The sequence below is a fragment of the Phascolarctos cinereus genome, unplaced genomic scaffold (assembly GCF_003287225.1).
Source record: "Phascolarctos cinereus isolate Bilbo 61053 unplaced genomic scaffold, phaCin_HiC Scaffold_2;HRSCAF=192, whole genome shotgun sequence".
NCBI classification, from domain to species: Eukaryota; Metazoa; Chordata; class Mammalia; order Diprotodontia; family Phascolarctidae; genus Phascolarctos; species Phascolarctos cinereus.
The window spans coordinates 266,048,567-266,065,161 of record NW_027555625.1 but is presented as its reverse complement, the minus strand read 5'-3'; the positions used below and the strand labels follow the sequence as shown (position 1 = coordinate 266,065,161).

Genomic DNA, 16,595 nt, shown 5'->3' with positions numbered 1-16,595 from the left:
GACAATCAGGGGTGGGCTGGTAAATGTTTTAACTAGCTTTCAAAAAAAAAAAGTACCACACACTTTTAGGTTCAATCTGTGTTGTTAACACTTGTTTAAATATAAACAATCAACAACAAAACAAATCAAATACTGATTTGTTGCCTCTGCCAATTTCCTAGTTATAAATGCTCACACTGAAAATTTAATAATCAACTCTCCTGAGCTGGTTTGAGCTAGCTCCAGCTGTTTCTACATGTTGGAGTTAGGACTCAATCCAAATCTTCTGATTTCTCTTTGGCTCATGGCATACTGCCATTCCTCCATCTTCCTGCTTCTTTAGCCATTCCCATTATTTAGATTTCCCTTCTTCCTCTGGGGGTAATAAGGTTCATCCTTTTTGTAGATGGCTGCTTCTTTGAAGTGTTTAAAGGGTTCCTCAAAGTCTCACATCCCTTCTTTCCTCCCCCTCATATCTTACCCACTGGTCTGCAGGATCCCTGAAATCTCCACTGTTTGCATCACCATTGGTGAGTCAACCAAAGCAAAGGTAGGTATCACTTTGAGAAGAGCCCAGCTAAAATTCATACATTACCTGGGAAAGGCCTAGTAATGCTCTCCCATGAGCACATCAGTACAATAAGAGTTTGTCAGATTCTCCATATGACGTCTTGGGGCCTAGGGGTTGAGATACAGGACTAGGAAGTGTCAACTGGAGTAGGTATAGCAAGACATCTTAGCAAGACCAGGATCAGAGTGGTGTCATTAGGAAAGCACCAAGCTAGGAGTGAGACCTTGGTTCTAATCCCAACTTTGCAGGGATTCACTCTGTAACTGTGAGAGGTAAACTGTTTATCCAACTTTTTAGACCTCAGATCTTCCTTGGCATAAGGAGTAAGAATGGGACCTGCCCCACTATTCTGTGAGACTGAAATGAGACAGCCCATGTATAAGGTACAAAGTCTGATAAAGGAACAAGGCATTGTGGTTGTTCTGTAAGCAGGTTTGTGACCAGTGGGATCCTGCCCATATGAGGAATTCCATTATGTGTATAAATGGGCTGGCATGCAGCCTCTTGGTACTGAAGACTGCAAAAATTGCGTTATCAATGGCTGTGCAAATTTAGTAGGCTGCTATTTAGGAAGCACATGGATGATCAAAGTAAATACAGCTCCTGGAGCTTAGGTTTTCATTCATCCTATGGGAAAGGGTGAGGCGCTACTTTTAGAATCACAGGATTTCAGAGTTGGAAGCCTCCTTCAGTGGCTACGGAAGGAGTGCTGGATCTGGAATCAGAGACTGTTGTTCAGTCGTGTCTGACTCTTCATGACCCTGTTTGGGGTTTTCTTGGCAAAGATACTGGAGTGGTTGGCCATTTCCTTCTCCAGCTCATTTTACAGATGAGAAACCTGAGGCAAAGAGGGTTAAATGACTTACCCAGGATCACACAATTAGTAAATGTCTGAAGCCAAATTTGAACTCAGATCTTCCTGACTCCAGGCCCGGTGCTCTAGCTACTAAGCCACCTAGCTGTCCTGGAATCAGATAATCTAACTTCAAATACTAACTCTTCTCCTTACTACCTGTGTGGTTGCTAAACTTCTCTGGTCCTCAGTTTTCTTATGTGTAAGATGAGAGAGTTGTGTTATATGACCTCACAGGTCCTTCTAGCTTTTAGTCAATAATGCATCCAGTCAAACCCATACTAGGAAAGAATCTCTGCTATAACATACCGCTTAACTAGCCATCTGACTTCTGCTTGAGAGAGGTCTCACTACCTCCCTCGGCAGCCTGTTGTACTTAGGGAGAGTTAGAATACTTAAGAAGTTTGTGATGACATCAAGCCTAAATTTATCCAGTTATGACTCCTATCCAGTGTTCTTAGCTCTTTCCTCTGGGACTAAAAAGAACAAATTGAATCATTTTTCCATGTGACCAACGGCCTTTTAAGTATTTGTAGCCTCAGTTCCTAGCATGAGGGCCTGGCTGTGCACTTGGCTTAGGCGCCTAATAAATGCTTTGTTGATCTCTCATATCCCCCACCCCCATCCTGCCCCACACCTCACCCCTGTATATACCTTTTTTTTTCTAGGCTAAACATCCCCAGCACCTTTAATCAGTAGTCACAGCACGGATGCAGGAACTTTCACCATTCAGTCGTTCTCCTCTGGACCTTCCAACTTACCCGTTTTTCCTTAACCTCGATTTTGTATCAAAAAGTGGAGAAGCTGGATGCTGTTAGCCTTTAAAATATACCTTACTTCACTGCTAATTAGCCAATGGAACAGAGAATATGAATAGATACAGTGGAAAGAGGGCTGGATTTGGAGACAGAGGACCTAAATTCAAATTCTGCCTTAGCCATTTTCTACCTGTGTGACCTTGGGCAAACTGAGGTGTAGCCGGGTATATGCTGGTAAACATTTGACAACTGGCTCTCCAGGGGAAAACAAGTACATGTTATCTATCTATCTATCTATCTACCTATCTATCTATCTATCTATCTATCTATCTATCTATCTATCTATCTATCTGCCTATTGGAGTTGATCAGGATTAAGTGACTTGCCCAGGATCACATAGCTAGTAAGTGTCTGAGGTCACATTTGGACTCAAGTTCTCCTGATTCCAGGGCTGGTGCTACATCTACTGTACCAGCTGGCTGCTGCCACATTATACTTTTTTTTTCTTTGCAGGGGTGAGGCAATTGGGCTTAAGTGACTTGCCCAGAGTCACACAGCCAGTAAGTGTCAAGTGTCTAGTTTGAGACCTGATTTGAACTCAGGTCTTCATGACTCCAGGGCCAGTGCTCTATTCACTGCCCACCTGGCTGCCCCCACGCATTACACATTTTTAAGTTTAAATTGCCTTAATAACATTTTCTCCATCACTTCCTTAAATCTAGACAATCAACAAAACAATAAATCCAGCTGTGATTTGTAGTGTTTGCTGATTTCCAAGATATAAGTGAACACAGAAAATTTAACAATCAGCTCTCTTGACCTAGCCAGTATGAGCTGGCTCTAGCACACCCCTGGATGTGTCTACCTTATCCTTTATGATAGGATTGTGCTACATGACCTCTAAGGTTCCTTCTGATTCTGTATCTAAGATGTTATGACCCTCTATGTCTAAGGACTGTAGTGTGGGGGTTTTCATGGCCTTCAGAAATTCACCCGTCTCCATCCAGTTGTACCTTAGGTAGCCTCTTCCTGTGCACCTGGGCTTTCCTAAGGTTCACACACTGAGCTTTACTATCAAGGTCCCCCTCATTCTCTAGGACTTTTTCCCCTCTTCTGAGGATGTTAAAGCCTGACTTTTAGCTGAAGACCGAATCTAAGTGACAAAAGGTACTCTGTCACTGTGGCTACTTCTTCCTTTCTCCAGGTCTCAGTTAATCAGGATGTCAGTGCAGGTTTGTGAAAAGAGGGCTACTGAGTCAGAAGAATGGGAAATGACTCTTGGCACTGATCCTTGCTAATGGTGAGACTATGGGCAAGCCACTTAATGCCACTACCCCCGCCTCAGTTTGCTTATCTGTAAAATGGGGATAATGTCAGCACTACCTTGCTCAACAATGTTGGGCATCAAATGAGGTGATACTTGAGAAATGCTTTGTGAACCTCGAAGGGCAGTATAAACGTCAGGGGCTGTCAGTGTTTTCTTGCCTCCTACCTTAATGCTGGTACCTTTCCAGTTTGGCAGGCTTTTGCCATTTACAAAGTATTTTCAATTCATTATTTCATTTGATCCTCAAAGTAGCCTCTCCCAACCTCGTAGGATTTCAAGTTGGGAGGATTCTTAGAGGTCTTAGGTGCAGAGATTTACCTATGGAAGGTACTCCAATAGTCATCATGTCTGACCTCTTTTTACAAAGAGGCTGAGAGAGGATGACTTGGTTTCTCTCATGGTGAGAAAGGCATCATGTTTTCGTGGAAAGAGTAAATTTCAATCTTGCTCCTGACACTGGATAGCCATATAACCATGGGTGATCCACTCGGCCTTCCTGAGCCTCAGTTTCCTCAGTCACAAAATGGAGATATTAATACTGTAGTGTCTGTCTCACTAGATTGTTTTGAAGATTGAATGAGGCAGTGTAAGGCCAAAACACTTAATGTTTAAATAATGTTTATGATAATATTTATTAATATTAAACAATCATTGTTAGTAGTAAGTTGGGGATCTAGGATTGGAATTCCTATTCACTGAAATGCCACATATGGACTTTTCCCCTTCTAAGGCAGGGTAAGAGGTCATCATCATGATTTTTCATAAGAGAGGGATGTCTAAAAGAGTTTGGAAATGTTGAGATCCTTACCCAAAAGTCAGGAGCTGGTGCCAGGGAACTGTTTGCTCTCCTCTCTTCTCCTCTCCTTTTCTTCCCTTAGGGACTGTCTACAGAATTAGGGCATGGGGAGGAGAGAGGAGTAGAGGTTTTCTCTGGGAGCAGCAAACTAAGATCTACATTGGATTCTTTCTCCCATCTAGCCCCTGATTTCGATCATTAAAGTCTTGGCACCCATTTCTGAGTGAATGATTCCTTGGGCTAGAATTGGGTGGGGAGTCACAGAATTAGAGTTGGAAGGACCCTCAGTGGAGGACTTATCTGTCTTGCTCATACTTGAAAAAGAATCCCTGCCACCATAGATCAGATCCTCTAGCCCCAGGTTGAAGACCTCCAATGATAGGGAATTCACTACCTCCCGAGGCAATCGTTTCCACTTTTTGAGTGCTCTAAAGGTTAGAAAGTTTTCCCTGACCTCAAGCCTGAATTGGCCACTTCGACTTCTACCCATTGTTGCTTCTGCCCTTTGGGGCCAAAACCCAAGTCTGGTGTCTCTCCCAGGTGACAGCCCTTGAAGGCAGTTATCTCCTCCCTCCTCAACCCCACCTCCCAGCATCCTCTTTTCCAAGGGTAAACATCCCAACTTCCTTCAACCTAGATCCTCATGGCTAGCCCATTCAACAAACAATAAATTGAGCAGATATTTGTCAGCAGTTCAGGGAATTGTGCCAGGCCATGGGAGGCACAGGAAATGTTAGGACTTGAACTCAGTAGGGGCTTAACATGCCTATGTTTCGTTGCTTAGATAAAATAGTCTCTACCCTCATTGAGCTATTGTTGCCATTCAGTCATTTCAGTTGTATCTGACTCTTAGTGACCCCATTTTAGGGTTCTCTTGACAAAGACACTGGAGTGGTTTGCCATTTCTTTCTTCCAACTCATTTTATAGATGAGGAAACTGAGGCAAACAGGGTTAAGTGACTTGTCTAGGCTCACACAGCTAGTAAGTGTCTGAGGTCACCTGGGAACTCAGGAAGATGAGTCCTCCAGACTCTACATGGGGCACTCTATCCACAGTGCCATCTAGCTGCCCCTTCTGTGTAGTAGGGGGTATAGAATACATACACAAAGAACCACAGTATCGGAGTGGATACAAAGCAAGTCACGTCATTTTTGGAAGACTTCGTTTCCCTCACCTGTAAGAAGAGGGTAGTAGCAACTACACCATCTACCCCAAAGGATTGTTTTGAAAAACAATTCCGACATTAGCAACAGAAATGAACATTTATCAACTTCAGGCTTACTAAGGGTTTTGTTCACAACAACCTTGTTTGGTAGATAATTATCTTTCTTGTTTTATAGATGCTACTTAATCTAACAAACATTTATTAAGTACTCGATCTGTTAAAGCACTGTTCTGGACCCGAGTATACAAAAACAAAAGGAAAAAATGGTTCTTACGCTCAAGAATCTTACATTCCACAGAGAAGTAAACTGGAACAGAGAGGTTTGTACAGTGCATTAAACTGAATATAAATGCGAAGCATTATTATAAGAGAGTGTGAACAAAGAGCTTCGTGTTTTATCCTACAGGCCCCCTGTGGAGCCCTGTCCCGGGTAGCAGAGGCACAGGTGTCCCCCTGCGATCCTTCCTCCCCTCTTTGTCACTCCCCTCCCCGACCGGCCACATTTCTGTACTTCTTCCCCTTAATTCCCATTTCTTGGCTCCTTGGCTGAGGCTGCTTCTTCTTCAGCTGTCAGCCCAGTGTCCTCCCCTAACCTCCCCCAGCCAGAGAGGAGCAAAGCAGAGCGCAGGGAGAAGGGAAAGTTTGAGTCACGGGGGATTGGGGGGAGTCCGAGGGGAGGGGCGGGAGGCAGGCTCGTGGCCCCGCACAGAGTGGGCTTTAGGATCCGCCCAGGCTCCCACTCGAAGACTGCAAGCCCCTTTCCCACACGCACGAGCTGTAGCCCGAGGCCTTGCAGGGGCGCAGACAGAGCTGTGGCTGCTAGTGCTTTGCGCTGCCCTGACTTGTGCGCTCTCCTCTCGGGGCGGGCATCCAGGAGGTCGTTTTGGAGGGGGTCGGGGGTGGGAGAGAGAGCTAGTCAGAGCAGTCTCGGAGTGCTGGGGGAAGCTGAAAGTATCAGCAGGGCACCCCTTTTTCCTGCTTCACCCCAGAAGCGGATGCAAGCGTGCGCTCTCAGCGCAAGCATGACGCCCGGGGCGCTGCTGTCGCTCCCAGGGCTAGCGCTGCTGCTGCTGGTGGCAGCGGTTCCGGGGGGAGTCTGTACTCCCCGCCTCCGGAGATGCTACCCTGGCTTTCGTCTTCGATGTCACTGGCTCCATGTGGGATGACCTGAGGCAGGTGGTCGATGGCGCCTCCAGGATCCTGGAGCGAAGCCTCAGCGGGCGAAGCAAAGCCATCGCCAACTACGCGCTGGTGCCCTTCCATGACCCAGGTACTCTGTCCCTCCTTTCCCTGAGGTGAAACCACCTGATGGTCTAGCAACCCTGTGCTCGTCCGGTCTGAGCGCGCCAAACCCTGGAGGATGCAACTGGGAAAGCTCAGAGGTCCCGGATTGTGCGCTCTGATCAGGGCTCAGGCACCGTTAGGAAGACCTTTATCTCCCTTCCTCGCCTTCGCCTCCTAGCCTTGGGGGAATTCTCTGCCTGCGTCGCTGGGAACACCCAGCGCTTCTTCTCTTTGCTTGTGCTCACAATCCGGGGTACAGAACCTTTGTGTTCCCTGACTGTGCACTCAGGGGAGATTTGGGCAAAGTCCTCCCTGGGAACCCTGGCATGCCCTCCCTGCCCGAACCCAATGTAGAAAAAGTCACCTCTGGAAATGTTCTAGGGCTCACTCTCTGTACCCCTTTGACCATGCTGCCTGATATTCTGAATTGTGGAAAGTCAGATGGGAACTCTCTTGGATGGCTGGAAAATCTCCCTCCTCTACTGTTGGGATTGCTGAATAACCTTCTATAACTGGGACTTTGAAGGGTGACTTTCCCACTAGACCTGGGTGATGTCCACCCTTAGTTCTTACGCCTAAAATCCATCTTCCACCCCATTCTCAACTATTCAGTCTCATACAGAAACAGGGCTAGACATATAGCTCAAGTAGATCCCTAGTAAGGCCTATCTGAGAGTGTGTGTGTGTGTGTGTATACACACACATATACATACATGCATAAATACACACATATGTACATATACACACATATGTATATGTATATTCACACACATTATATATACATATAACATATACAATAACTTAATATACATTAATATATACAATGAGGGCAGCTAGATGGCAAAGTGTGCCTGGTACAGTGCCTACTACACAGTAAATTCTCTACAAATGTAGCTATTATCATTATTCTTAATTTTGTTATACAAGTGTATTTCACCCTTGCAGGCCTCCCTATAATAGGAGGAAGAAAGGATGGGATTTGCTGTTCCCACAAGGAGCAGACGCTCAGGGCTCACCCAGGGAAAGAAGTAAGGGAATATTGGGAGGAAGGGAAGAAAGAGACAGTTCCTTTCAGAGTTCTAACTCTTTCTATGACTGATACTGATTAGATTCCTAAGCCCAAATTCACATATCTGCCTTTTTCCCTGGTTCTTTGCTTCTATCTCCACCCGGATATTATTCAACTTTGTCCTCTGAGCCAGCAAAGCATCTGATCAAAAGCTCTGCCTTGCTTTTTCTGGTTCAGTCTAGAAAGAATTTTTTCATTGTGGATTAAGTTAAAGTTGGGCAGGGTTACCATTCCCATTGGTTGCCTTTTAAGCATCAGAGGATGAGCCTAAATGTGCCGTGGAAGCCTTACCCGGATGGCAGCCATCCATGCTGTGTTTATACCTTCCGGTCATGCCTCTATCTTCCCCCCTGGACACCTGAGTAGAGAGATGTCTCCTAGTTTGCTTCTTGCTGTTCCCTTTCCCATGGGTTTTAATTTGTCTATTAGTTAGCAAGTGAGATCTCACTGTGTGTTGGGCCCGAGTGCTAGCCACTATGAATGATACAGAAAGAAAAAAGAAAAATGATACAGATCTTGCCTTCATATTGTTTACCGATGAATTAGGGAGTTGAGATATGCCCAGGAGGCAGAATAGCTATGTGTTAGAGATGTTGGACTTGGAGTCCTTGGGTTCAAATCCTACCTCAGACATTTACAAGTGTGACTCTTGAGTAAATCACTTGAGCATTCTGAGCCTCAGCTTTCGAAACTGTAAAATGAGGCTGTTGTGTTCAATGACTTCTAAGGTTCCTTCTAGCTCTAAACCTGTGCTTTTATGCCAGGTCAAACAATAAGTGTTCCATTATTTCAGAGCACAAGTCTTAACTTTTGGTCCAGTGATCCCTACAGTAGTGGTATTCTCATGAATTCAGTTGAATTCAATTCAACAAGCATTTATTAAGCTCCATGCTAGGCACTGGGGAGATACAAAATTAAAACAAAAACAGTTCCTCCACTCAAGAAACTAAATTCTACCAAAGTATGAAATCTGGGGGATCCTCAGGGCAGGACATTGAGTTCTCTGGTGAAGGTGAAAACTAGCATATTTCCCCAGTCCCTCAATATCTCCCCCAGCTCCATTCCCCATATATCCTGTGAGGTAATACGGGTTAGTGGAGAAAGAGCTTGTCAGTAGCCAGGAGGCCTTGGTTCAAGGCTTGGCTCTGTTGTACTCATGGTGTTTGGCCATGTAATTGTGGGAGAGGCATTTACTGCTTTTACTCTGTTTCCTTACCTGAAAAAATGGAAGCAATTGTTCTTATGCTATTTGCTTCACAAGATTGTTGTGGAGAAAATGCTTTGTAACTTGTAAAGTATTCTTATCATTTTCCTGAAATGTGTGTTAAATTTTTCTCTTTGGATTCAGACTGAGTTTTGGAAACCTCCCATTTTGTTCCCTTAGCTGCTCCTTCCCTCTTGTTTCTTGGCCAGGATCACCATCTTATCACTGCATATAGAGCTGGAAGGGACCTTAGAGGTCATCTCATCCAGCCCCCTTTATTTTACAAGTGAGGAATCTGAGGCCCAGAGAAGGAAGTCTTGCTCAAGGGCATACAGGAAACATGAAGCTGAGTTGAGATTCGAACTGGACATGGGCTCTGGCTCCATGTCCAGTATTCTTTCCACTGCCTCACCCTTCCTCCCAGTGTCTCTAGGGCCTAGTGCTTTCTCTTCCTCATCCCTTCACCCCAATGCCATAAATAACTCTTAGGCATTGGTCACTTCCCCCACAGAATCATAGGATCTTGGAGGTGGAAGGGCTCTTGAGTTTGACTGGCTCTTGAACAAGAATTCTTTCAACAATCCAGTCAAGAAAGAGTTATTTTAGCTTTTTCCTGAAGTCTTCCAGTGATGGGCCACTAGTTACTTTCCCTTATACATTTGGATAGTTTTTAATTGGAAAGTTTTTCCTTCCATTAACCCCTTATCTATCTCTTTTTGGGCAGGTAGGTGGTGCAGTGAATAGAGTGCTGGGCCTGAAGTCAGGAAGACTCCTCTTCCAGAGTTCAAATCCAGCCTCAGGTACTTATTAGCTGTGTGAGCCTGAGCAAGTCACTTAACTCCGCTTGCCTCAGCTTCCTCATCTGTAAAATGAGCTGGAGAAGGAAATGGCAAACTACTGCAGTATCTCTGCCAAGAAAACCTCAAATGGGGTCACAAACTGAAACAATTGAACAATATCTCACTTCAATCTCCGCCCATTGCTCCTAGATCTGTCCTCCAATCCAAACAAGTGAAGTCTTGTGCAAGATGGTGCAGTGGACAGAGAACAGGACCTGCAGTCAGGAGTTCAAGTTCAGCTTTAGACGGTTCCTAGGTCTGTGACCCTGGGCAAGTCACAACCCCTGTCAAGTCTCAGTTTTCTTATCTGCAAAATACAGACCGTAATAACACCTATGTCCCAGAGTTTTTGTGAGGAAAAAATGAGAAAATATTTATAAATCACTTTGTAAACCTTAAAGTATATAAATGCTTCTCCTCCTCTTCCTCCTCATTATACAAGCACTACAAACCATGTCTGGTACAAGTGTCTGTAAGGTGTTCCCAGCTACCCGGTATAGGAAAGATCAAGACCTCAGAACTCAATGAGAAGCTACAAGGGAGACCAGGAGGCTATCTCTGGGAGAAGCTGGCTAACAGCCTCCTATTTTAGCTAATTATTCCTGAAATTAGGCTTTACTTTTTTATGTTTCCTTTTTTATTATGAACTTAGCAGACATGAACTTGTATATCAAATTGTGAACTTCTTTTATGTACAAATTTTAAGGCATATGTTAAATTTCACATCATAATAACAAAACTGCCGTGCTTGTCTGTGTCTTTTTATGTCTTCTATATAATTTAAAAATACTTCATTGATGCTCTTCTTCTTTTTCTAATCATTATTACCCACCAACTTCTGCCCCCCCAAATTCTCCTTATCAAAAAAAGTATTGTCAACATATTGGCTACGCTTGAAAATGTACATCTCATTTAGCACCTCTAGTTGACTAGGTTTCTTTTTTCAAAATGAAATTTTTTTCAATGAACAAAAATCTATTTTCTTTCCCTTCCTTGCCCATTGGAAAAAAGTGAGAAGAAAAACCAATTTTTGTAATAAAAATGTATAGCCAAACAAGATGAATTCCTGCATTGGCTAAGTCCAAAAAATATGACTTGTTCTGCACTATGAGTCCATCACTTCTCTGTCAGGAGGTGCACAGCATTCTTTATCAATGGTCCTTCATTGCTGGTCGTTGCATTAGCCAGAGTTCCTAAGTCTTTCAAATGTGTTTGTCTTTAAAATGTTATTATTGTATAAGTTGTTCTCCGGGTTTTGGTCCCCTCACTCGTCCTCTTTAGTGCTCAGAGCAAACAATACTTCCTACATGAGATCTTTCTTGACCCCCACGTCCTTACTACCAGTGCCTCCCACTATCATCCCAAATCCATATATTTACTTTGTATATATGTTACATTTACTCATGTGTATACATGTTATTTTCCCCAGAAAATGTAAGCTCTTTGAGGGCAGGGATGGTTTCATTTTTCTTTGTATCCCCAGAAGCTAGTGCAGAGTCTAGCACATACTAGATACTAAATGTCGACTGACTGAAGGAGCTTACATATTGCTGAGAAGTTGGGGGAGGGATACAATATCTAAATGGTTAATGCAAATATAAAAATAGAGAAAGTTTAAATAGATAAAGAAAGAGAGCCTAAACAATTAGGGAAGGCAGGGGTTAAGAAAGGCATCCCATAAGAGGTAGAACCTAGTCTGAGTCTTGAAGGAAGCCCAGAATTCTAAGGGGAAGAAGTGAGGAGGAAGTGAATTACAGGGAAATGGGAGGAAGGGAGCAGGAACACAGCCTATCTGTTCATGCTAGTAGCCTGTCTCCTTTCCTGGATTGTTAAGTGTACCGAGAAGGGGGACATTCCTATTGCTTTCTTCATCCTTCCCCTTCCCAGAACGCTTAGTTTAGGATTCTGTACAAGTAAGCAATCAATCCTTCTTACTGTCTGCCTGAGAGCTATAGGAAGTGCTTTGTGCATGTGTATGTGTGTGTGTGTGTGTGGGGGGGTGTGGGAGTGTGATGGGAATGGCCTGTGGTGCTGATGGGCTCTTTGGAAAACCTTTGAGTGACATTGCTATTAACTAGTCTCCCATGATAAAATAAAGATGGGAGAAAATCAATCCTTCATGTTAGAAGAAAATCCAACTATTCTGCTAGGTCCCAGGGTACAAGTCTCCTCCTTTTAGATTCAGAAGCCTGTACTGACCCCAGCAAAGTGCTAGGCAGAGATACTAGTCATTGTGCTGACATAGAAAGACAGGCAAACAAGGAGCTGTGTCTGGTTTGTGGAGATAAGACCTGCACTAAAGGACTGTGTTACAGCAGGTTTCTCTCTGTCTCTCTTCTCCCTCCCTCCTTCCCTGTTCCTTCTTCCCTCCCTCAATTTCTCTCTCCCCCTCTCTCTTTTTCTCCTTCCCTCTCTGTCTCTTTTTCCTTCCTTTCCTCTCTGTTTCTCTCTCTCTCATTTTCTCATTCTTTCTCATTCTCTCTTTCTCTGTCTCTCTCTCTCTCCTCCTCTCCCCCCTCCCCCACCCCTGTAAATGTGGGAGATTTTCAAAATGCTTTTATTGGTGAAGAGATGAGGAGTGAAGAATGTCTATATGTCACTGTGTACGCTCTCAGGTAGCTCCCAGTGACTTCTGGATCTGAACTGTTTCCTCGTGCTGGAAATGAGGTGGCAGGGACATCAGGTACCAAGCTAATGTCTGTGCTGGGGCCCATAAGCAGTGGCAAAAGGGCAAAAATGAAACATTCCCTGCTCTCAAGGAACTTACATCTTCTATGAGGAGGCAATATCTATGTACACACACACACACACATACACACACACACACACACACAGAGTAAATTCAAGATTATTTTTGGAGGGTGGGAATGCTGGAGTGGGAGGGGGGTCAGGAAAGGCTTTATCTAGATTCTAAAAGATGTTATTGCAGCTGAGGTTTGAAGGAAACCAGGAATTCTAAGAGGTGGAGGTGAGGGGGAAGTACATTGTTGACATATGGGGCACAGCCAGTGTACAGACATGGAGATGGAAAATGGAGTATTATGTGTGAAAAACAGCAAGGGTCAAAGGTCTTATTGTATTTTGGCTCCTCTGTCTCCATTTAACAATGACTCCAGTGACCCTCAGGTAGCACCATCATTACCGGATTATACTTCTACATGTATGTGTGTTTGATCCTATCTCCTCCCCTCTCATTCAGCAGATTGGCCCCACAAATAATTGCCTCCATAGTTGCTAATCTTCAACCTTTCCCTCCATATTAGTTCCTTCCCTGCTGCCTAAAAACATACCCATGATACCCCATTTTAAAAAATCCTCATTTGACTTGATCATCTCCAGAAACTGTCATCCTAGATCCCTTCTCCCTTACATAGTCACAAATCCTAGGAAAGCTGTTAATTCTCATTACTTGTACTTCCTTTCCCCTCAGTCTGGCTTGCTACTTCACCACTCAATTAAAACTGATTTTAAAATTTACCTGTGGTATCTCTTAACAGTGCTTTTTAAATTTAAAAATAATTTTTGTTGAAATCTTGTTTTTGCATCACCTACATATGCTAATATATCCCTCCCTCTCTTCCTTCTAGAGAGCCATTCCTTTTATAATAAAGATTAAAGAAGAGAGGAGTGAGAAATAGTACAGCAAACTAACTAAACTATTGAGAAACACGCAGTGTTGTGCAGTATTTCTTTTTTTTTTTTTTGGTGAGGCAATTGGGGTTAACTGACTTGCTCAGGGTCACACAGTGTCAAGTGTCTGGTCTGAGGCCAGATTTGAACTCAGGTCCTCCTGACTCCAGGGCTGGTGTTCTATCCACTGTGCTACCTAACTGCCCATTGTGCAGTATTTCATATCAGAGTCTCCCACCTCTACAGAAAAGGAGGGCAGGTGTCTTCTTAGGTTTCTCTTTTTGGGGCCAAGCTTGGTCACTCTAATTTTATTGCATTCACTTCTGAGTGTTTTGATTTATTATTCTTTTTATTTAGATGGTAGCTTATACATATATAAACTGCCTTCTTCATTTGCGTCAGTTCACACAGATCTTCCCATGTTTCTCTATATTCATCATTCCTTAAAGTACAGTAATATTCTCTTTATGAATTTTATTCATGTTTAAACATTCTCCAGTCAATGAGTATCCATTTTCTTTCCAGTTCTTTGCTACTACAAAAAGTACTACTATATAAATATGTTGGTATATATAAATTCTTTCTTTTTGTCATTAACCTCTTTGGGGTATCTATCTAGCAGTGAAATCTCTGGGTCATGGGCATTTTGGGTATGGATATTTCAGTCACTTTCTTCTCCTAATTCCAAATTGCGTTGCAAAATGATTGGACCAATTCACGGCTCCACCAACAGCCTTGCCAGTGTCGACTCTTTCCATTTTTTGTCCTCTTTGCCAATTTGCCACTTATTTCTTAATCATCACACCTCATGGCTCTTTCTCATTTTTGATCTTTCTTGACCAACTCTGAGGCATCTGAAGCATTTGGCTATCTTTCTTCTGGGTTTTTGTGACAATGCTGTCTTTTGATTTTCTTTTTGCTCTCTTAACTGTTGATTTTCTGTCTCATTTCCTGCATCTTTTTCTATACCCCATTCTCTAAGGGTGGGGGTCTTAGTTTATCTTAGTCCATATTCTCTTTTCTCTCCTTAGTCTATTAGTGACCTAATCAGCTCTCATGGGTTTAAATATCATCTCTTGCAGAAAGATCCTAAGCCTTTATAACTGGCCCTAGTCTCTCTTCTGAGTTCTAATTCCACATTACAAACTATCTATTGACCATTTTGTATCATCTGAACTTTGAAGAGAACTAGGAATCCTAAGAGGTACAGGGGAGGATAGGGTACATTAGAGGCACAAGAAACAACCTGGATAGAAGCACAGGGATAGAAGGTGGACATCTCAAACTTAGCATGTCCTAAACAGTGCTCATCCTATCTGCCCTCCATCTTACCCCTCTTCTGATCTGAACTCCCTTACCTTATCACCCAGTTGTTCGACCTCTGGGTCATCCTTGAGAGTCATTCATTTCCCTCCCTTCCTGTAGCTAATCAATTACCAATGTGATTTAGAAAAAGTTTGAGAGACATAGTTTCTGTGTAATCAGTTGTTTTATTAATCATGCTAGTGGATAATTAATAAAAGGGGTCAATGGTGGTCTCAAATGCCAAGGACCCCTCATGGAACCCACTTAACACTTATATGCCCTTGGGAGAGTGGGTGTTCCTGACAGTGGCAATCAACTCTGATTAGTTAACAAGTAATGAGAGAATGAATATTATAATGAGAGGTGGGCTTATTCTAATGAGGGCTAGGGAATGTGACTGATTACTCAGTCTTGGTCAAAGAGACTTATCTATATCCATATCATTCTGCCTAGGGGAATCTCAGCAGAAGGGGAATCCACTTTTACCCTAAAACAGTTCTGTCTAACTAAAACAGTGGGCTAGAATCCATCAATTCACCTAAACTAAAATTTCTTTACCTTTTGAACAGATCTGAGTTTTCCATCTCATTATCAGCCCGGCACTTCATTTTTTTTCTAGATGAACTCCATCTTTCTTTTTAAAAATTAATTTATTTTGATTTATCAATAATTTATCAATAATCACTTCCATAAGCTTTTGAGTTTTAAATTTTTCTTCCCCTCCCTCTCATCTTCCTCCCTAAGACAGAGCACAATCTGATATAGGCTATACATACACATTCCTATTAAACATATTTTCACATTAGTGATGTTGCAAGTAAGAATTAGAAGCAATAGGAGGAACCATCAGAAAGAGGAAACAAAACACAACAGAAGAAAAAAAAGCAGCAAATAGTATGCTTTGATCTGCATTCAAACTCCATAGTTCTTTCTTCATTTGTGGGTAGCATTTTCCATCATGAAGATGGTTTAGATCCTTGTATTGCTGAGAAGGGTTAAGTCTATTAATATTAGTCATCGCACAATGTGGCTGTTATTGTGTACAATGTTCTCCTGGTTCTACTCGCTTCACTCAGCATCAGACCATCTGAGGTTTTTCTGAAGTCAGCCTGTTCATCATTTCTTACAGCACAGTAGTATTCCATTACATTCATATACCACAATTTGCCCAGCCATTCCCCAATCGATGGGCATCCCCTCAACTTCCAACTCCTTGCCACCACAAAAAGAGCTGCTACAAATATCTTTGTACATGTGGGTCCCCTCCCATTTGTGTGATCTCTCTGGGATGTAGGCAGATGTAGCCCTGCAGTTCAAACGCTGCCTTGACAATCCACAGACTTTTGAAAAGACCCTGGTCCTAATTCAATAATTGACAATATAAGAGAGAAATAATCCTTTCTCTCACCAAATAATGTCAATTTTACCTTCACAATGTCTATTATATCTGTTCTTTTCTCTCCAGACCCACTGCCATTCATTACTCTAATTCAGGCCTTCACGGTCTCTCACCTGGACTAGTGCAACAGCCTCCTCATTAATCTCCTCAAGTCTCTCTCCTCTTCCTCTATGCTCCACAGAGCTATTGAAGTGATGATTGGTCTGACGATATTACTCCACTTCTCAATAATCTCCAGGAACTCCCTATTTCCTCTAGAATCAGATATAAACTGAAGTTGGCATTTAAGGAAGGCCCTTTAGGACCTGGCTTTAACCTACTTTTTGGGGCTTATTATACGATACTTCCCTTCACATATGCTATGGTCTACCCTCAGTGGCCTTCCTTCTGCTCTTCACATGTGACATTCCACCTC

The 16,595-nt window shown here is 43.0% G+C and overlaps 1 protein-coding gene across 1 annotated transcript in view; it reads left to right on the top strand.

Moving 5' to 3' along the window:
- Nucleotides 1–6,400: 6,400 nt before the first annotated feature.
- HMCN2 (hemicentin 2) overlaps nucleotides 6,401–16,595 on the top strand; it is a 174,661-nt gene continuing 164,466 nt past the window's right edge. Inside the window, 2 exon segments of the mRNA XM_078149996.1 lie at nucleotides 6,401–6,543; nucleotides 6,545–6,720. Of these exon segments, the coding sequence (XP_078006122.1) occupies nucleotides 6,446–6,543; nucleotides 6,545–6,720 (274 nt within the window). The 5' untranslated portion in view covers nucleotides 6,401–6,445.